This window comes from Lagenorhynchus albirostris, chromosome 7 (genome assembly GCF_949774975.1).
Source record: "Lagenorhynchus albirostris chromosome 7, mLagAlb1.1, whole genome shotgun sequence".
Classification (NCBI taxonomy): Eukaryota; Metazoa; Chordata; class Mammalia; order Artiodactyla; family Delphinidae; genus Lagenorhynchus; species Lagenorhynchus albirostris.
In genome coordinates, this window is record NC_083101.1 from 103,818,865 (window position 1) to 103,839,098 (window position 20,234).

At 52.6% G+C, this 20,234-nt stretch overlaps 1 protein-coding gene across 9 annotated transcripts in view; it reads left to right on the top strand.

The window, feature by feature from the left end:
• Positions 1–20,234, top strand: part of PTK2B (protein tyrosine kinase 2 beta) — a 130,088-nt gene that overhangs the window by 100,378 nt on the left and 9,476 nt on the right. For 4 of the 9 annotated variants that reach the window (XM_060155740.1, XM_060155747.1, XM_060155739.1 and 1 more), the window contains exons 6-24: positions 3,785–3,847; positions 4,052–4,106; positions 4,544–4,684; positions 5,093–5,167; positions 5,772–5,873; positions 6,594–6,729; positions 7,260–7,299; positions 7,729–7,775; positions 8,676–8,726; positions 9,285–9,382; positions 10,128–10,212; positions 10,441–10,541; positions 10,770–10,885; positions 12,501–12,601; positions 12,781–12,870; positions 13,998–14,202; positions 17,050–17,158; positions 18,359–18,424; positions 19,063–19,197. In XM_060155740.1, the coding sequence (XP_060011723.1) occupies positions 3,785–3,847; positions 4,052–4,106; positions 4,544–4,684; positions 5,093–5,167; positions 5,772–5,873; positions 6,594–6,729; positions 7,260–7,299; positions 7,729–7,775; positions 8,676–8,726; positions 9,285–9,382; positions 10,128–10,212; positions 10,441–10,541; positions 10,770–10,885; positions 12,501–12,601; positions 12,781–12,870; positions 13,998–14,202; positions 17,050–17,158; positions 18,359–18,424; positions 19,063–19,197 (1,816 nt within the window). The remainder of the gene's footprint in view (positions 1–3,784; positions 3,848–4,051; positions 4,107–4,543; positions 4,685–5,092; positions 5,168–5,771; positions 5,874–6,593; positions 6,730–7,259; positions 7,300–7,728; positions 7,776–8,675; positions 8,727–9,284; positions 9,383–10,127; positions 10,213–10,440; positions 10,542–10,769; positions 10,886–12,500; positions 12,602–12,780; positions 12,871–13,997; positions 14,203–17,049; positions 17,159–18,358; positions 18,425–19,062; positions 19,198–20,234) is intronic. The other 5 variants (XM_060155743.1, XM_060155742.1, XM_060155744.1 and 2 more) reach the window with 5 other exon arrangements.

Sequence of the window (20,234 nt, forward strand, 5' to 3'; positions counted from 1 at the left end):
CCCCTCTGCGTGGAATACTCGCCTAGTACCCCTTTTCAGCCTGATAAACTCTTCTTTGTTCTGACAGCTTTAGAAAATGCACTGAGCCAGGGTTGCCTGCTTGCCCTCTACATTCATAGAAAAGCTCAGAGGACACGTGTGAAATGTCGGCAATAAGCAGGGTGGCCCTGGGCTCTTCCTGCTGAGCAGCCTCAAGGGTCTCTCCACCTCGAAACCTTCCCCTTCCCTGTGCCCACCCCGCCCGTCCTACCCTGCAGGGATCTGCCGTACTTACGCGGCAGGCGCCCAGTTGTTCACATCCACTAGTCTGAAATCTATCAGACCTTGGAACTCCGGGCTGGTGCCGCCTTCACCTGGCACACGATGAGAGCACAGCATGTATTTGAATGAAGGGATAACCCTGAAAGATCTCAATTCCTCTTCTCTGCTGGACACGTGCTAACATTTATTCTGTTAGAATCCCATAACTGCGTGCAGCAAGCCAATTCGTTCAGTTACCTGGGAGTACATTTTGCAGCTCACTCAACCCAGGAGGAAATGCGGGTGGCCGTGCTGCCTGCTGTGGAAGCTACGCAGGCGTGCTCTGAGGTCTCCTATGAATGCGGAGAGCCGCAGGGAACACTGGCTCAGAAAACTTTCTAAAGCTGCCATGACTGACTGGACATTTTGGATCTTAACTGCAAGTGCCTTCGGGTGGAAGGAAGAGGAAAACGATCTTCCATCCAGGGAAGATCCCTGGATGAGTTCCTCGTGCCCTATAACTGAATGTCACCCCTGCTCACCTGTTGTCTGATTTCCAGAGTGCAGATCTGCCCTTACTCAGCTAGAACACTCCTCCAGCATCTGCAGTCCCGCTCTGTCAGGCACCCGGTCGCAAGAAGTGGGGTTAGGGAAGAGCCACTCTTTCTAGTTTCCCAAGTTCTCCCCTTGGGTCAGGCTCCCAGCCTCAGCAAGAGGGACATTTGGGGCTGGATAATTCCTTGTTGTAGGGGCCATCCTATGCATTGTAGTATATTTAGCTGCATTCCCGGCTTTTACACATTAGATGCTGGTAGGACCACCCCTCATCCCAACCAGCTGTGACTAAAAAAAATCTCCAGACATTGACAAATGTTTCCAGGCTGGGGAGAGGGTGCAAAATTGGCTCTGGTTGAAAACCACTGAATTAGACCATTGGAAGGTCATACACTCAGACCACATTTAGTCAGGCCCTCCTACTCTCACATTTACTGAATTGTGCTCTAATGTTATACGATTGGTATTTACCAGAATTGCAGCAGGAGGAAAAAACCATGAAATTGGCTTCACATTTTTTTGGTAGAATGAGTGTTACGACTATTAGTTTTCTTTCAATCAGTGGCTTTTCACACTTTTTAATTTAAGAAATGCAGTCCTTGTTTTATGGTTAATATTATCTCCTGATGAGCTAAGCACTTGGTGAGGTATTCTGTCCACTACCCTGGCTGCCAGGACAACCAGCCCAAGCCACAGATTGGCACATTTTTTTTATCTCATTTACCTCATTGCCTGGTTTCTTTCTAACTCTATTTTGTTTAAATATGTTTCAAAACTGTATCTTAGGGACTTCCCTGGTGGTCCAGTGGTTAGGACTCTGGGCTCCCAATGCAGGGAGCACAGGTTCCATCCCTGGTCGGGGAACTGAGATGCTGCATGCCACACAGTGCAGCCAAAAAAAAACCCAAAAAGAACAACAGCAACAAAAAAATGAAAAAAAAAAACTATCCTTGCATCTTTTCTTAGAAGGAGACAGACTAGAAATACATTTCAATATTGTGAAATATAATTCAACAATATTTACTGAGGTGTCATTAAATATTATTACTCCCTGAAACTCATTTTAATGTACTTGTCTTTGATTCTGTAAGAGAAATTTTATATGAAACTTTTTATCTTTTGCTTTCCCTCCATTCCAACTGCTGGCATTTGGAATAACTGGGCCTGCCCCAGCTGGAAAGAACCACTTGTCTTCCTGTGCCCCTCTCACCACAGAGCCAGTTTTTCTTCCTCATTCTTACTTTGCATCACTTTTTGTCATCTGAGTGAAGCAGTTGAAGTAATTGAGGACAATGCCCTGGTGTGTGTGTGTGTGTGTGTGTGTGTGTGTGCGCGCGCACCCGCGTGTGTGCACGTGTGTGTGTGTGCACGTGTGTGTGTGTGCGCGTGTGTGTGTGTGTGTGTGTTGGGGACTATAAGAAGAGAACGGACCATAATGAAGAGAGAAATGATGATAAAAGAATTGCCTTCAAGTATATGGCATCTAGGAAAGGATTAAAGTTAGTCTCCGTAGCTCCAGGGGCCTAATGAGAGGACGGGAAACGAATGAAGAACTTACTACATAGGGGAAACGTGTAGCCATGGAGGAGGCCATCTCAGCAGGGAGTGAACCCAGAAAACTCGTGCATTACGATGGTTTGACTAATCTCACTGCCTTAAATTTTTTTTCAGGTAAAAAGGGTAATACCTGTTCAGTGTGGAGTATTTGGGACATGTAGAAAGGGGGAAAAATGACTAAAATCATTTGAAATTTCATTAACCAGAGATAACGTCCATTGACAGGGTAGATCCAGTCTGGTTTTTTCCAATGCATTTTTTTCTCTAAAATTGAGACCATAATTATTAAAAGATAACTACTTATCTTGATTGACAATATATTCAAAAATACCATTTATTAAAAATTGTTAAGGACATAGCACTACATGTTTTAAGTTTTTATTGGAGATCTCTTCTATGATTTCACGCTTTAGATATTCTTCTCAATCTCATGATTTGGGAATATTTCCCTAGCTTTTCTTCTAGTTTTAAAATAGTTTCATTATTAACATTTTCCCCTTTAATCCGTTTAGAATAAAGTACGAGGTGAGGATCTAACCTTACTCTTTTCTAAACACTGTGAATTATGTAAATTTATTGCTTTTGAATCATAAGTTGCTTGCCCCTCTCTGCTTATGGTATCTGTAGCTTAAAACTATTCCCAGATGTGCACAAGGATACCCGGGTTAAAGTAACACTGAGCTACTCTAATGTACAATCAAGAGTGGGACAATGTCTGCAACAGTTGAAGAAATTACTAGACACAGCGATCCAAGCAGGGAAGGGAGGATAACACAAATGGGGACATTGGCTATTTGATCTCCACTTAATTGTTATAAATACATAATACATAACAAAATCTTCATCAAGACATACATTTTAAGAGAAAATGGGACTTAAAGAATATGTAAAACAAATTAATAGATGTCACCCCTGGTGGTAGGATTATGGATTATTTTTATTTTCATATTCTGTTCCATAAGTTCTAAAGTTTTCCTGTGTACTATTAATACATTTAACAATTATTTACATACGCACATATACAGAGATAGCAAATGAGGGAAAGGGAAATCACAAAGGGAACCCAAAGCCTAAAGGTGGAGGTAGGTGTTCCTTAGCTGATAAGTCAAGTGTTGGCAGCCTTGGGTCATTTATTTTTAGAGGCCACTGGTAGAAGCACCCTCTTCCTCCTCTGCCCAACAACTGTGTTGTCCCAGAGCTGGGCCCCCCAGAGCACAGCTGGAGTCTTTTCTAGGAAGGAAATTTGTGGGTTTTCCTTTTCTTCATGGTTTTCTAAATATCGAATTTTTTGACTCTCCTAACTTTTCCCTCCCAGTGGTTCCCAACGGAACAGGGGAGGGGGCTTCCAGGCCAACGTGTGGGCATTGGGTGACCCGGCTCCGATGGCCCCATTCCCCAGCCATCAGCCTCTCCATGGCTTCTCTCTCTCCAGGCGGTTCTTCAAGGACATGCCCCACAACGCACTGGACAAAAAGTCCAACTTCGAGCTCCTGGAGTAAGTCCTGGGACCGGCCCCAGCCTCTCCTCCCTTCCTTTCCTGCTGCCCAGCTCTTCCTGCCACCCCATACACCCCCTCATCCCCAGACCACAGCCAGGAAGGACCTGTCTCCCTGGTCCTCCTGCCTTTCCCTGATTGGCCAGAAGTCCTGGGTTGGGGATGAAGGGGAGTCAAATGCTGCTTTTCTCCCCCTTCTTTCAGGAAAGAAGTGGGGCTGGACCTGTTTTTCCCAAAGCAGATGCAGGAGAACTTAAAGGTGAGGAAACCAGTGGGTGAGGAGCTCAGAAAGACTCCCTGCGTGTCTCCTTTGTGTCCCCCCTAGGAACAGAGCTAAAGGGATGGGGCTGGGGGTAGTCAGGGAAGCCAGGGGTCTGCACTGCCTTGGGCCATCTGGACACAGGACCACTCCATCCAGCGGGCCCTTTCTGTGGCTGGGAATCAGGAAACACGGCTCTAGTTCCACATCAGAGGCCAGTTAGCTTCGTGGCCTAAGCACCGGGGATGCCATCTCCCCTGCCTCCCTCCCAGGGCCATGGTGAGCTCCCTTGAGACAACAGATGTGCACTTTGGGTAAGACATCACCACTGCCCTCTTGGCAGAGGCCTGAGGACTATCCTACAGCAGCAGGCAGGCTTGCGGTGAGATCGTAAGGGAAGGAATCAGGCCCCGCTCACCCCTGCCCCTCTCCCCCAGCCCAAGCAATTCCGAAAGATGATCCAGCAGACGTTCCAGCAGTATGCCTCGCTCCGGGAGGAGGAGTGCGTCATGAAGTTCTTCAACACCCTCGCGGGCTTTGCCAACATCGACCAGGAGACCTTTCGCTGTGAACTCATTGTAATGCTACGCTCTCTTTATTCTCTCTCTGACCTGAATTCCAGGCCTCTCAGGCAAGGGGGCCATGAAGGCAACTCGGTGGGGGGGGGGGGGTGTGCCGAGAAGAGGCTTTGCTTGCTTGTAAGTTCTGTGGCATCAGGGCCTCCCTAATGTATCCGAAAATGCAGCTAACGCTAAGCCACTTGCCTGACGAAGGGAACTGAAATCTCGGCTCCAACTCTGGGAGGTGGGCAGTGCTGGCAGGGTGCTGGGAGGGGGGTAATCTGTATGGCGGGGTGCGGTTAGGATGGAAGGAGCTGGAGGGCCCGGGAGACAATGGCTCGTGTCCAGCTTAGTGAGCTGTTTTCAGATTTCTGAAATATGGGCGGGCAGAACTGGGGCAACAGCCCATCTCTCCTTTGATTCCAGCAAGGATGGAACATTACTGTGGACCTGGTCATCGGCCCTAAAGGCATCCGCCAGCTGACAAGTCAAGATGCAAAGGTAGAGACAGGTGGGGGGCAGGCCCCACCCAGCCCCAGGCAGAGCCGTCTTCCCCTTTCTGCTGCCTTGTACCCTGGCCGGCCCCATCGGTTCTTCCTCCCCCACTGCTGAGAGCAGAGAGGCCCTTGGTTATCAGTAGCTGTGGAGACGGTGTTTGGGATAACAGCATGGGGCAGATGGTTCTTTACATCCCTGTGACTGTCCCCTGCACAGAGGAGGGGGTCGGGGTGGTTTAGGGGGGGAGGGGAAGAGGGAAGGACACTACTGTCGTTCTTCTGGCTCAGATGAAAGAGTTGCTCTTTCAAGGGCAAAATGGGGTAATCATGCCCCAGGGAGTCAGAAGGCCTGGGTCCAGCCCTGGCTCCACCACCACCCTGGCGTACGACCTTGGGCAAGCCCTGGCTCTCTCCAGGCTAATTGTTTTCTTCTGCAAGGGGCTTGGGCTAGATGATCCTCCTTAATCATCGTTGATTCCCTCTTCATCCCCGTGAGAGACTCCGGTTCTCAGTTCTTTCTTAGGCCCCATCCCCACACCATACTGACCCATCTGCATGGCCTGATCCCAGGAATGGGATGGTCTGAAGGACCCCCTCCTTTCCCACAGCCCACCTGCCTGGCCCAGTTCAAGCACATCAAGTCCATCAGGTGCCTCCCGCTGGAGGAGGGCCAGGCGGTACTGCAGATAGGCATTGAAGGCGCCCCTCAGGTGAGCATCCCTGGGCACCCGGAAGCTTGGAGACATTGGGAACGGCTGCAGGCTGGGAGCTCCTGCTCAGGCCAGCCGGGCCTGAGATCTTGTTAAGAAAATGGCACCTGGTTCTTAGACAAGGTAGCAGGATGATGATAAATTAAAGAAACTATCTCAGGAAGCAACGTTATTGTTAAAAATGTCAAGAAAGAAGCTGTAGGAGATGGGGGGGGCGGGGAGCGGGGGTAAAGTGATCAGAAATCAAGGTATGGGTCAGAGGTCTAACTTTTAACAAGTGACAATGACTCAGAATCAAGACCTTGGGGCCCCAGCGCTTTTTGTGGGTGGGAGAATCAGAGAGACCTCAGGCTGTGAACAGTTCGTCTATCTCTCCTTTCATCCGTCTGTCCCCTGCCCCACTCCCTCCCTCTTCCCTTCTCTCAGTTTCTGCTCTTGCATACTGAGCACCTCCTAGGTACAAGGCATGTGCTATGCCCTGAAGGACCAGAATAAGCCGACCTGGAGCTGCCTTCCTAGAGTGTAGGGTGGTCAGTTGGGAGAGGTGATGAGAGCGCCCTCTGGTGGCGGTGGGAAATGCAAGCTGAGCCCCAGGAGAGGGGCTGATGGCGTCCAGGCCGGGGGTGGGCAACAGAGTCCTGCAGTTTCTTCTCCAGTCCCTTGGGGTAGACTCTAGCCGAGGCTCTGGGGTCTCATCCTTGGCTGGTCTCTTCCCTGCAGTCCTTGTCCATCAAAACCTCCTCTCTGGCAGAGGCCGAGAACATGGCTGACCTCGTAGATGGTTACTGCCGGCTGCAGGGGGAGCACAAAGGCTCTCTCATCATTCGACCCAAGAAAGGTGTGTTTCCACTTGAAGGTAAATTGGACCAACGGGCAGATGGCGGCACAGCTGAGCCAAGCCCCCCCAGAGGCAGAGCGGGAGAAGCTAAACCATTGACTGATATGTGAATGAAGAGGCTTTGGAGGTGTGGGATTGGGGCTCACCCAGCCCTGTTGGTTGTGCCCCGTGGTCCCATCCTGGGTCCTTGGCTACAGCCTTGGCCCCGCTGGCCAAGGGCGGCATGGGGGCGGGCTTCTAGAGGAGAGGATTTGTAGCCCTGGGAAAATCAAAGCTATTGCCGGAACATGGCTGGTCCCTCCTCTTTGGGGATGGAGTCAGAAAGCAGAGGTCAGGCTGGAACACTTGACAGTGGCAGAGGAAGCCTGAGAGTTTCGTCTACTAAAAAGATTCCAGTTCAGGCCAGACGCCTACCCAGCTTCCACTCCGACTTTCAGGGGCCACAGAAAGGCGGGAGGGGTGCTCCTTGTGTTGGCCCCTAGGAGCAGTGCACCCAGGAGGACCCTGTGTCTCTGACTCCAGCTCCCCCTTCTCCTCCCCCTCCCCAGATGGTGAGAAGCGGGACAGCCTGCCCCAGATCCCCACACTGTGAGTACACCCGGAAGGTGGGGAACTGGCCCCGCACTCAGCCTGTGTCTTCCCAGGAAAGGCAGAACAAACAGGGAGCCTCCCCGCCATGGTTTCTGGTTTCTGGACCCCAGGAGAAAATGCTGGAATCCCAGCATTTCACAAGTGGTGATTTTTCACCAGTAAATTTCTCCCAGAAAATTCATGCAGGGATATCCCTGTGACCTAATGCCACCTGGCATCATCTTTAGTGGGGGGAGGGGGTGGTATTATTGCTGTTCCCTCCCTCCTGCCCCCTGGCTGCCTGGGCCATGCTCCCAGGTTACTGCCATAAGGACAGGCTGCTTCTCCAGGCAGGGTGGGTGGGAGAGAGGGGGCTGAGGCTGCCCTGGGGGAGCATTGCCAGGCTCTGAGCTCACTTGGCTTCTGCCCTCCCATCTCCCCCTATAGAAACCTGGAGACTCGGCGACCCCACCTCTCAGAAAGCTGCAGCATAGGTAAGCCTGCCCATCTGCTGTCCTCTGCCTGCGCCCAGGGCCTTTCTTCTCCCTGCTCTTGTGACATCATCAAGTATTCCCTCAAAGTTGCAGAAAAATGAACTTCCCCCATGACTGCTCAATGACAGCTTAAAATGTCATTAATCATTATGGTTAACCTATGTTGGGCAACTAGTATGGGGCACCGTGTTTGTCTTGGTCAGCTCAGTCTCCATAACAAAAACCACAGGCCCAGGGGCTTAAACAACAGATACTGATTTCTCACAGCTCTGGAGGCTGGAAGTCTAAGGTCAAGGTGCCAGCATGGCTGGGTCCTGGTGAGGGCTCTCTTCCTGGCTTGCAGACAGCCACCTTCTGTGTGTCCTCACATGGTGGAGAGATGGAGAGATCCGGTCTCTCTTCCTCTTCTTCTAAGGACACTAATGCCATCATGGGGTCTCCACCCTCATGACCTCATCTAAACCAATCACCCCCCAAAGACCCCAGCTCCAAATACCATCACACGGGATCAGAACTTCAACATTAGCATTTGGAGGCGGGGACACAACATTCAGTTCATGACAGCATTAAATACATAATAGGTATTATTTTATTTAATCTTTGCATTCCCCAGAAACATTCATTTCACAGAAAAGGAAACAGATTAAAGGAGACAAACCAACTTGCCCCAAATAACAGCCGTGAGCAGCAGTGAGCAAAGACTCAGGCCGAGGTCCCTGGGCCCTATGGCCACTCTGAAATGCCGGACAGCAGCCCAGTTCTTGTTTGGCTCCTCCCCACACCCCTCCCGGTGATGTCAGCTTGGTTCCACTGGCCTGCACGGGGGAGCCCCACACCTGGTTCCTGGTGGTGCCCCCAGAAGCATCTTGCCCATGGGGTGTCCTCCTTCTGTCATTCCAGAATCAGACATCTATGCAGAGATTCCCGACGAGACCCTGCGAAGACCAGGAGGTAGATCCCTGACCGCCCCACCCCACCCCTGCACGTCAACCACAGCCAGGGCCCTGGGAAGTGACATTTGGGGACACATGTGACACCAAAGGGGGACTTTCTTTCCTTCCTTTGTCCTCTCCCACATGTGCCTCGGACAAGGACAAAGCTGAGCGAGGCATCTTTGATTTTGAAAGCGGAAATCATTGTTTATATCCCCACACCATCGAACTTTTGTGTGCCCTGGGGAGGGGGGCGGAAGGAACCTAAGCCTGTGGATATGGGACCCAGCCTTCAGAGGGAACAACTCTTCCCCTGTCTGAGACAGTGAAACCTTCTAGATCCCCTTTCCCAGCCCAGCCCCTGGATCCTGGCTGAGGGGTTGGCGGGGTGGGGGTGGGGGGGCGGGTCTGGTAATGCCTGGGCAGGAGGGGGCGGAGCCTGGTGTTAGAGCCTGACGATGCTCAGATGCCCAAGGATGCAGGTGCGCAGATTCCCGGGGATGCAGACACTCGGATTCCCAGGGGTGTCAGCTGGTTTCTGCGCTCCAGGGCTGTCTTGCTTTCTCCACCTGTGCAGGCCCACAGTATGGCATTGCCCGGGAAGATGTGGTCCTGAATCGTATTCTTGGTGAAGGCTTTTTTGGGGAGGTCTATGAAGGTGTCTACACGAGTCACGTGAGTTCCAGCCTCTTCACTGACACTCCTCCTCTGCTTTTCTGTAGAATGAGAAAGGAGCTCGAATACTCTAGAGTTGGAGGTGGCTGCCGTGGTGTGTGGCTCTTCCCCAACTTGGTCTTTGCAGTATTTATGAAATACACAGGGAGTGATGAAAACGAGAGTCATTTCCAAGAAAGGCAGCAATAGCAGGGATCCAAAGAGAGGCAGCACCTGCCGGGGGGTGACTGACTCTTGGTGGGAGAGCTCGACGGGGAGGCGCCATGTAGTGCGGTTGTGAGCAAAGGAAGGGTGGGATCTGAGGCCGCCGAGGGGGCGGGACAAGGTTTGCCTTTGTGGTCGTGCTTCTACCAGGCCTGGGGGAAAAGCCAGAGCAGAGGAAAGGGGCAGCAAAAATGTCAAAACCAATGATAAAGAGAAAGAGACCAGGACGCCATGTCTGACAATGACCTTGCACGTGCCCCAAACAAGCCCGCTGACTTTGGGCAGATCACTTGGCCCCTCAGGCTCCATGTCTTCATCTGGACAGCCCAGGGCTCGAGGGATCTGATCTCGAAAGTTCTTCCAGTCCTGATCAGGAAGAAGGGGGTGGGGAGGGGAGGAGGGGAAGAGACAGAGGAAGAGCAGGCTTCGTGGAGACCCAGACGCCCAGACATCACCTGTTTCCCTGTGGGAAGACCGTGGTAACGCCGGGGAGGGAAGTGCTGGGCGGGACTGAGGGGCCCTGGACACACTCTCGTTGCAGAAAGGGGAGAAAATCAACGTGGCTGTAAAGACCTGCAAGAAAGACTGCACTCTGGACAGCAAGGAGAAGTTCGTGAGTGAGGCAGGTAGGCGTCCCCGAGGAGGCCCCCAGACCAGGAGCTGGAAAAGGCCCCGAGACTATGCAGACTCGGAGACAGGGAGGGCCCAGAGCGAGGGCCGGGAGGCCACGGACGGCACTGGTGCCCACAGGGGAGGAGGGTTGCGCCGCTCTCTCCAGGTTGGACCAGCCAAGCCCGATTCTCACCTTGGACCTTAGAAGGGCTCGGGCCCGTCTCTCTCGCCGCCACTTTCAGTGATCATGAGGAACCTGGATCACCCGCACATCGTGAAGCTGATCGGCATAATTGAAGAGGAGCCCACCTGGATCGTCATGGAACTGTACCCCTACGGGGAGGTGAGCTGGAGGGGCCCGAGGAGGACCCTTGCGATGACAGCTGGGCTGCAGTGGGGGCGGGGGATGCGCTCAGAGCCAGGGGGCCCTTAACTCCCAGCTGAAAGAGCCCAGAGGCCGTTTGCAGAGGAAGTTGCCAGACAGTCCTGCCACCTGGCTGTGCCCTCCCCCTCCCCCAGCTCCATGCCCCGGCCCGGGCAGGGTCCTCAGGGCATCTTCCCCTTCCTGCAGTTGGGCCACTACCTGGAGCGAAACAAGAACTGCCTGAAGGTGCTCACTCTTGTCCTGTACTCGCTGCAGATCTGCAAGGCCATGGCCTACCTGGAGAGCATCAACTGTGTCCACAGGTGGGGCTGGGGTTGGGGGAGCCTGGAGAGGTTGGGGTCAAGCAGGGCTTTGTAGCCGCCCAGAACAGGGGTGAAGGCCTGGCTTTGGTCCTGCCTGTGTGACAATGTGATCACCTTCTCTGAGCCCATCTCCTCCTCTGAAGAGTAGAACGGCAATATGTTCCTCCCAGGATTGCCAGTAAGAGGAGCTCTGAAGTCCGAGGTGTCTGCCTGTAACTCAGTGCTGTCCAGGCCGCCTCCCTGGGGGTCCAGGAGGTCACTTCCCTGCTTGCTCCTCCAGCAGTTCCATCTGGCGGCACCTGGCCAGGCAGGAGAGACTGGGTCCTGGCAGCGCTGGTATGATCTTGGGGTCTGGGCCCTGCCAGCCCAAGTGGCTGGCGCTGCCCTGGTCCCCGGCACCTCCAGGCTGCCAAGACCAATCCTCCATCTGGCTGTGGAGCTGGCCCCTTCTCCACCCGGCTTTGTCCCCATTCCCTGAAAGGAGGTCCCCACCATTGGGAACATGATCCCCTGGACGGGGTGCTCTCAGAGCCCCGGGGTGAGCGGGTGAATTCTTCAATTCAACCCCATCGACCTCAGATATGTGGCCGTATGGATGACACTACACAAAGCTATGTCGGGGGATATGAACATTCATTCACTCACTCATGCAACTAATATTATCGAACTCCTCCCGTGGGCCTCCAGCCACTGTCCTAGGCTCCGGGATGAAGTAATAATCAAAACAGACAAGAATCCCTTTCCTTGTGAAGCTCACGTTCTAGCATCTTCTAGGGTGAATAGTCATGGGGCAAAGGTGGTGGGATACCAGATTTGCAGCTTTGTGTGAAGTTGTCGTGCTTTGAAGTCATCTTTTCAATAATAAAGAAAAACAGTAGGGAGTGGAGCCTGCCTGGGAGAAGCAAGAGACAAGCCAGTTTGGGGCTAGAAGTGATGCTGGGAGCATGAGGTAACTGAGTCAGCGAGGGCTCCTGGGGGTGGTGAGACCTCAGCTCTGGGCTGATGCCTTTCCCAACCAACCAGCTGCTGGGCACGTTCCACCAGCTCTCTGCCCCGGTCTCCTCCTCTGTACCGGGGTTCTGAGGGTCTCTGTGTCATGGCTCGGGTGTGTGTAGTCTTTGGAAGGTCCTGCCTAGCCCAGGGCTCCCTGGAAGTGAGATGTGAGCGGCTGCTGGAATCACAGAACGAGAAGAGGTTGTTAATTGTGACCAGGAGAGCGGTTGGGCTTCTTCCCTGAAGCGTCAGCAGGGTGACGGCATCCCTGGCAGAGGGGACAATACAGGCTGCAGGGCGGTGACTGGAGCAAGTCTGGGGAACCGAGACAGGCTTGGAGGTGGAGACGCGGGAGAAGGGGTCGTGGGGACAGGACTCAGCAACGAGACGGAGGGAGACGACAGGCATGTGTGTGGCAGGGACGGTGGGCCAGCCGAGGCTCCCGCCTGAGCTGGGCTCCAGCCAGACGGCTCGTGGGTCCAGGAAGGACCGACTGACAGAAGCTGCCCGATTCTGCTCCGGAAGCTCTCTTCTCCTTTGCTTCTCTGTCCATCTGTCTGTCTGTCTGTCCCCCTGAAGCATTCTCAGCTGACTCACCTGTGTCTTTGCCTCTTTCCTCCAGGGACATCGCTGTCCGGAACATCCTGGTGGCCTCCCCTGAGTGTGTGAAGCTGGGGGACTTTGGCCTTTCCCGGTACATTGAGGATGAGGAGTATTACAAAGGTGAGGTGCAGGTGGTGTTACGGCTTTGTCCCCTCGAGGGGTCGCTGAAGCCAAAATCCCCTCAAAAGGTGACTGTTAGGCAAGCCCAGGCCAACAGTCTCTGGAGACTAGGCTGCATTTCTGCATAAATCTGGATCTCCTTCTCTAATAACTACTGTAAACCCTCTGTCCACCCAAAGCTTCTGTGACGCGTCTCCCTATCAAATGGATGTCCCCCGAGTCCATTAACTTCCGCCGCTTCACGACGGCCAGTGACGTCTGGATGTTTGGTGAGTGGACCTCCTGGAGGGCGTGGAAAAGTGTTCGATTCTCACCTCTGTGACCAGGTTAAGAGGGGGCACAGGAAGCAGGGGTCTGGACCCCCAGGTTCTGTTTTCCTACAGCCACTGAGAAGTCCCAGAAGTGGGGAGGCCAGTGGTGGGTCAGGGGTGACATGGGCTAAGGGCCAGCCTGGGTTCATCTTCCCAGAAAAGTCTCTTGAGGTGAGCATGTGCTCCACCAACCAGCCCCGGGACTAAGGTGGGCCACCCTGGAGGGGATCCTCAAAGGCAAAGCTGAGGTTTTCTCCGAGATGGAGGTGCAGGGTGAGGTGAAAGCAAAACCAGGTGACAGATGGACAGCCGCTTACAGAGCACACAACTGTGTAGATTCTCCCTCTCAGGTCCCCAGAGCCAGCCCAGTAAAATCTCATTATTATTCTTCCCATTTTCCAGATGAGGAAACTGAGGCTCAGGCGAGTCAGGGGCTTGCCCGTGGTCACATAGGCAGCGTGCATTGGTGCTAGGCTTTGAACACCAGCTTTCTTTCTTTCTTTTTTTTTTTAAATTAATTTCTACTGGAGTCTAATTGCTTTACAATGTTGTGTCCGTTTCTGCTGTACAGCAAAGTGAATCAGTTATACATCTACATCTATCCCCTCTTTTTTAGTTTCCCTTCCCATTTAGGTCACCACAGAGCCCTGAGTAGCGTTCCCTGTGCTATACAGTATGTTCTCATTAGTCATCTATTTTATACATAGTAGTGTATATACGTCCCAACTGACATATATACCAGCTTTCTGTTGGAGGTTCCACCCACTCCTAAGAGAAGGCACCAGTGGTCCCAATGATGTGCCTTTGATGGTCCCCTCCACATCCCACAGACCCTAACAGCTCCGTGTGGAAGGGGCCGGGGGGTGGGGGGATTAGTTCGCTTACGGATGCAGGTGATTGGTCCCTTGGTGGACCGCCATAGTGATCAAGATTCCAGGGATGCTATAGGGGGAACGAGGGAAGGCAGGGCGGTCCCTGTCAGGCGCTGAGTGCGGACTGCCCGGTTGTTCCTGGGGAGGGTGGGCTGCCTCTCTAGGCAAGAGTCCCCTCAGCAGGGGCCCTGAGACGTCTCCTCCCGCCCTCAGCCGTATGCATGTGGGAAATCCTGAGCTTTGGGAAGCAGCCCTTCTTCTGGCTGGAGAACAAGGATGTCATCGGGGTGCTCGAGAAGGGGGACCGGCTGCCCAAGCCTGACCTCTGCCCACCTGTTCTCTACACCCTCATGACCCGCTGCTGGGACTACGACCCCAGTGAGCGGCCCCGCTTCACTGAGCTCGTGTGCAGCCTCAGGTGAGCAAGGAGGCCGGAGGGGGCTACAGGCCCAGGGCCCCTGAAGAGCAGGTCTCCTCTTCAATAGCGCTTACAGGTTTACAACATCCTTCCTTAAACAAGATGCAGCCGGCGTCCTGGTCCCCTCCGAGGGAGGAGGGAATTCAGGCTCAGCTGGTGACTCAGTGCCCTAGGCATGGCAGGTGGGGCTGGGACTTGCCCTGGGACCGCCCCCACCTCATCCCACCCCCTGGCCAGCACAGCGCCACGTGTCCAAGTGGAGTTAGCCCATCCTCCCAGTGGAGGAGGCCTTACAGAGGCTCAGTGCTGTGTCAAAGGCAGGAGGCTGAAGCCGAGTTCACTGTCAGATATATGAACTCAGAGACGCAGAGTGGGGTCAGCCGCACCATCTCTGCATCTCTTAACCGCGAGCACAGGGCGTTGCTCCTAGTATGTGCCCAGAAGATATATTTTAGGTTTGAATTCAAAGGCTGCATCAGACTTTCACTGCAGTGCCTGTGCTCTTTGCTGAGGTTTGGGGTGCATCTTACAGGCAACCAGCCTGGGCACGGGACCTGCTTCCCTGGCAGCACCCCTGTGCCTTTCCTCTGCCTCTGATTGTTCCCCCCAGACAGCAGGGAAAGGAGTGATTTTTGGCTGTGAAGACAGTGACAGGCATCCCCTGTCCCTTCTGAATGAAGCACTGGTGGCCTGAGGGTCTGATCCTTCTCAGGTGCCCAAGAGCCATTACCCCCGGGTGCTGGGAGGTCCTTGGTGAAGGTTGCTGTTGGAGAGCCTTTTAGAGGGTAATCCTGTTGCCTTGGTGGCCCGCCTGCCACCAGTGCCCCCTTGGGTGGTCTGACTTCTTTTGTCATCCTTTAGGGCAAGGGTCAGCAAACTTTTTCTACGAAAGGTCAGACAATAAATATTTGTGGTTGTGCAAGCTATACAGTCTCTGTTGAAACTACTCAACTCTGCCGTAGCTTGGAAGCAACCGAAGATGATGAGTGTAGCTGGGTTTCAGTGACACGTTACTTGTGGACACTGAAATTGGAAGTTCATGTAATTTTGACATGTCCTAAAATATTTTTCTTTTAACTTTTTTGAATCGTTCAAACATGTGAAAACCATACTTAGTTTAAAGCTACACAAAAATAGGTAGGGGACCGTATTTGGCCTTGTGGGCCTAGTTTGCTGGCTCCTACGTTAGGGAACCTAGTGTTTAATTAATGTTAAATACTGCAACTTTAAACACTGTTGTCAACATGTGGGCGTTTTTTTCGGAGAAAGAAAATAGCCCCCAGAAACTGCCTTGTGGGGAGGAGCCCCAGGGGGAGGCTGGGAACCCCAGGTCCAGGCAATGGGAGATATGCTGCATTTGTTTGCAGGCAGGGCTCCAACACAGTCTGCAAGCCCTCCAGCTTAGAAGGCCTCTCTGTCCCTGACTCTCTCTTCATTGACGCTCCTGATTAATTCTAGACTCATCTGTTGGTCCCTTATAAGGGAGATTTGAGAAGCCAAAGGGTTCCGGGGGAAAAGTGTTTGAAAGACGTAACTTGAGGGGGTCAGAAGCTCTGGGGTCACGGGGTCTTCATTCATTCTGGAGGCTTGAGACACATGGGGAGCCTCTCAGATGACCCTGATGACCCCAGGACACCTCCCTCAGGCCCCAGCCTGGTGGTCCTCCACTGGAGCTAAGAAAGGATTTCATGAGGGCTTCCAATCTTTGGGGGTAGGAAGAACCCTCTTAATGTTGAATTTTGAGAACTCTTCCATGTAACATACACTTTTAGAATCCACTGATTGACAGAATGCAGTAAGCCGTATAATGATTTTTTTATTGCACACAATATAATGCATATACATCTGAAAACACAATACCAAATGTTACATATTTAGTAGTACTGTTAAAAATTATTAAAGAAGACAGTTTAAGTGATACAGACAAACTATTTAACACTCCATGAAGTGGCAGTCTCCGTGCCCAAGGGCCAGAGTGCAAAATGGGGTGGAAGTCAGGACCCTTTTATAAGATAAAGAATAAGGAACAAGGAAGAGAAAAATAGAGGATGAATAGAGAACAGGAAGTACGTATAAAGCCCAGAGCTGGTTTGGCATTTGGGTTGGCCAACTGGGTGGTACTTTGTTTCTGGTCAAGCAGAGCATTTAGAGGGACATGAAAGTTATCTGCATTTTGGCTTGCTGGTGTGACCCCCTGGGCAGTAGCGGCTCCATCCTGGGCTTAGACATTTATTTCAAGAGCACATAATACTTGTCTACAGACAGTGCTTGGTACACGTGTGAACATGTGGATTCACGGACCCCCTGTAATTATTCGAGTCCTCTGAGGTCTGTGATTCCCAGGTTGGGAACCACCGGATTGGGTTAAAAAGGCAAGAAGCATGCACTTAGCTAATCTGGGAGGGAATCCACCACCCTTTCCCATTAGCACACACCAGGAATGCATGGGGGGGAGGTTTAATGAAAAATAGGAGACGTAGAGCACGGGCCTCTGTCATGAGGTTGTCTGGGACATCAGAAATCTATACAGGTGATCAGTGCCAGTAGGAGGGACAGGAGGGCAAGAGGCATGGGGACATGGGCAGGAGACACACTCGCACTGTCCGGTTGGGCTAGGACTCGTTCTCCGAGGACCTTTCCCCACCCTGGACCCATTCCGTGATCTTCCCAGCCTCGGTGAGGGGGGCTGCAGCATCCGTACTGCAGCCTGTCTCCGAGGGGTCTCCCCAGTGCATTCTGCAGAGGACATGGGAATGGGATCCAGACTGTGGTGGAGCACAGAGAGGAGCCCCCAGTAGCATTTTTGACCCTGTTTCTCTCTCCTTATCTGACCTGACTCCCCGGCAGTGACATTTATCAGATGGAGAAGGACGTTGCCATAGAGCAGGAGAGGAACGCTCGCTACCGACCTCCCAAAATCTTGGAGCCCACGGCCTTCCAGGAACCCCCACCCAAGGTGAGCCAAGCCCTGGCCTCACTGACCCTGTGAATCACAGCAGAGCTGGGCCCCTGTGCGGCCCCTCCCAGGCCTCGCTGCGTAACTCCCCTCACAGCGTAGGTAGGATCGCACCCTATGGTCCTCTCAGCCCTTCGACCCAACCATCCATCAGCACATCGGCAGGTGGAATCTGAGACAGCAAGGGAGCAGGCACCTTGTGGGACGGCTGCAGCAGGGGATCACCCCGGAAATGTTTCCCTTGAGAGACTGGAGCACTTTTCCTTTTCGTGTTTTTACCCTGAGGGTACATGATGGGGAGCATCCTTGGGCCCCTGAGGTGCAGCCTCCCATGTCCGTGGCATCTCTGGGCACAGGAGCCAGTGCCCCGCTGCCCCGCTCTTAGGTGGGTGGGTTGCGAGGGACCGTGCCTGTAGTAGTCAGCTCGGGGTGCCATACGAAGCACCACAGACTGGGCGGCTTAGAAAACAGACAGCGCGGAGGCTGGGAAGCCCAAGGCCAAGGTGCTGGCGGATTCCCGTCCGGTGAGGGCTCTCTTCCTGCCTGGCAGATGGCCACCTTCTCGCAGGTCCTCACACAGTGAGGAGAGCAAGCTCTGGTGTCTATTATTATCGTTATTGTTGTTATTATTAGGTCACTAATCCCAGCATAGGGGCCCTACCCTTGTTACATCATCTGACCCTGATTACCTCCCAAAGGCCCCACCTCCAAATACCTTCACACTGGGGGTTAGGACTTCAGCATATGAGTGGGGGGGAGGGGCGACACTCGGTCCATAACAAATCCCTATGGATGCAGGGCCTTTTTCACTGTCCCCCTTGCCTGCTGTCAGGCCCAGCTCGGTTTTCATCCCCTCCGTGAAGCTGCTGTGGGTGCCGGAGCCTTCCATGACCTCCCTCTGGGTGTCTGTGGCTCTTGAGTACTCATTTGGCAGGCACTCCCACCTCCGCGGAGGCTACACACAGAGATCGGTAACCCCCCCCAGGAGGGCAGAGAGGCTGGCCTCTTTGTACCCTCCCATCACTCAGTAGTAACAGATGCGCAGTTAGTGGACGCATATGATTTTAATGATAACTTTGTTCCTCATCTTCTTCATCCTGAACGAGCCTGACCTGTTTCCTACCTGATATTCCCCTTGGTGAGCTGTGCTCACTCAAGGAGAGAGACAGGGACTGACTCATTTCTGTGTTCTCTCTCCAGCCCAGCCGGCCCAAGTACAGACCCCCTCCACAAACCAACCTTCTAGCACCCAAGCTGCAATTCCAGGTAAACATGTAACCAGAGGGCTGGGGCGGTTCAGGGCCATTCCTCATCTCGGTCCTTCCTGAAACTCCATCCTCGTGCCTTAGAGGAGCAGTAGTCACCTGTTCGGGCAATGGAGACGGCCTGCATTGGCTCTTCTCGGGTACCCAGAAAAGAATTAACATACCCTTTACGATGTTTAAACATACCCTTTTGCGATGTTTAAAATAGTGGGTTTTTTTTTAAGGTGTGTATTATATATACACATACCTGTGGGTTAATCATATCTGTCAAATTTGTAACATGATGATGGAATATAACTCCTTTCTGAAGAGTCCTGAAGGAGGAGACGTACTCAGTAGGTCAGTAACACACATGGACCCATGGTATGCACCACGTCACAGGGAGGGCTGTTGGATGGAAGAGAGACCACCGTGTCTGTGCTGACTTCTAGCCGAGAGCCGTGTATGTCGCTCCGCCGTGTCTCCCAAACGGGGCCAATGAAATGCCCACACCTTGTTCTTTATTAGCTCCTGGAGAGCGAGTCCTGTTTCCCCCATGGAGCTCTTGTATCGTTTCTTTGTGCTCGTGTTTGTAGCAGCTAATTGTCCACCTTCCTGCCTTGTCCCTGTGCCTGGTGCTTCTTTGCTTCTCCTGAATAGGTCCCCGAGGGTCTGTGTACCAGCTCGCCCACGCTCGCCAGCCCTATGGAGTATCCATCTCCCGTAAACTCTCTGCACACCCCACCTCTCCACCGGCACAATGTCTTCAAGCGCCACAGCATGCGGGTAAGAGGGCTCTGCATGCTGGGTCCCAGCCAGGACCGAAGAGACTGCTAGAGGGAGGTACCTGGAATACCGGGAACTGCACATCCTGGGGCTCAGGAGGTGCCCTCCATGTACCAGTCAGGCCACTGAGGTGCTCTGTGACTCCCTCTCCTCTGCAAGCACATCAGAGTTGAGGGGCCAAGCCCGGGGCTGCTCTTGAGGACACCAGCTGGACCCAGACCTGCCCCATCCCTACTCTGGCACTGTGGCGAAGGATGTAAAATCTACCCCCCCTCCTTCAGCCCTGGCGATAGTGTGAAGGCTCATGGGAAGAGGGCAGTCAGCCTGACGGTGCCAGAAAAGTGAAAGATCCTGGAGGTTCCGCCCTGCTCTGCCCTTCCTGTCTGATTGTTGTGGTTGTTCAATCTCTCCTCAGTCAAAGGAAAGGCTTCCTTGTGGCTGCCACTCCTGCTGCTTTGGAAAAGTTGCTGCTGTAAGAGAAGGAGCTTGGGGGCTAGTGTGGGGCTAAGCCACACCCTCCCCAGTCACCTCTTTCTTTTCAGCTGCCAATGAGGCCCTGAGTATTTTGTGGACTAGCTTCTAATTGTCTTGTTAAAACAGACAAACAAAAAAAAGCACCTCTGCCTGTCCACTTGTAACTTGTCCTCACCCATCTTCTCCTTCAGTACAAATGTTCCCTGTGGTCAGTTGCCATGAACACTTGATATATTTTACTAAACGGAGTCTTGATATGTGACATAACAGACTAAAACCCTTATTATTTTAGCTCTAACTCCATTGCCATGCACGATATTTCAGGCTCACCATATAAGACTCTAAAAATTGAGGGGAAACTACATTTCTATTATAATACATTTACAAAATGTGGGAAAGTATGTTGAGATATCCTATGCCGTTATTCTTAATTTAGTAAAACTTTGAAATGATTAAGATAACTTCGAATTCTAGGCAGTGAGATCTTAGGGGAATCAATATCCCCCTGACCTGACCTAGCTCATTTTTCTCTTTTACATTAATTTAACCAATTTATATCTTAGCATATACTT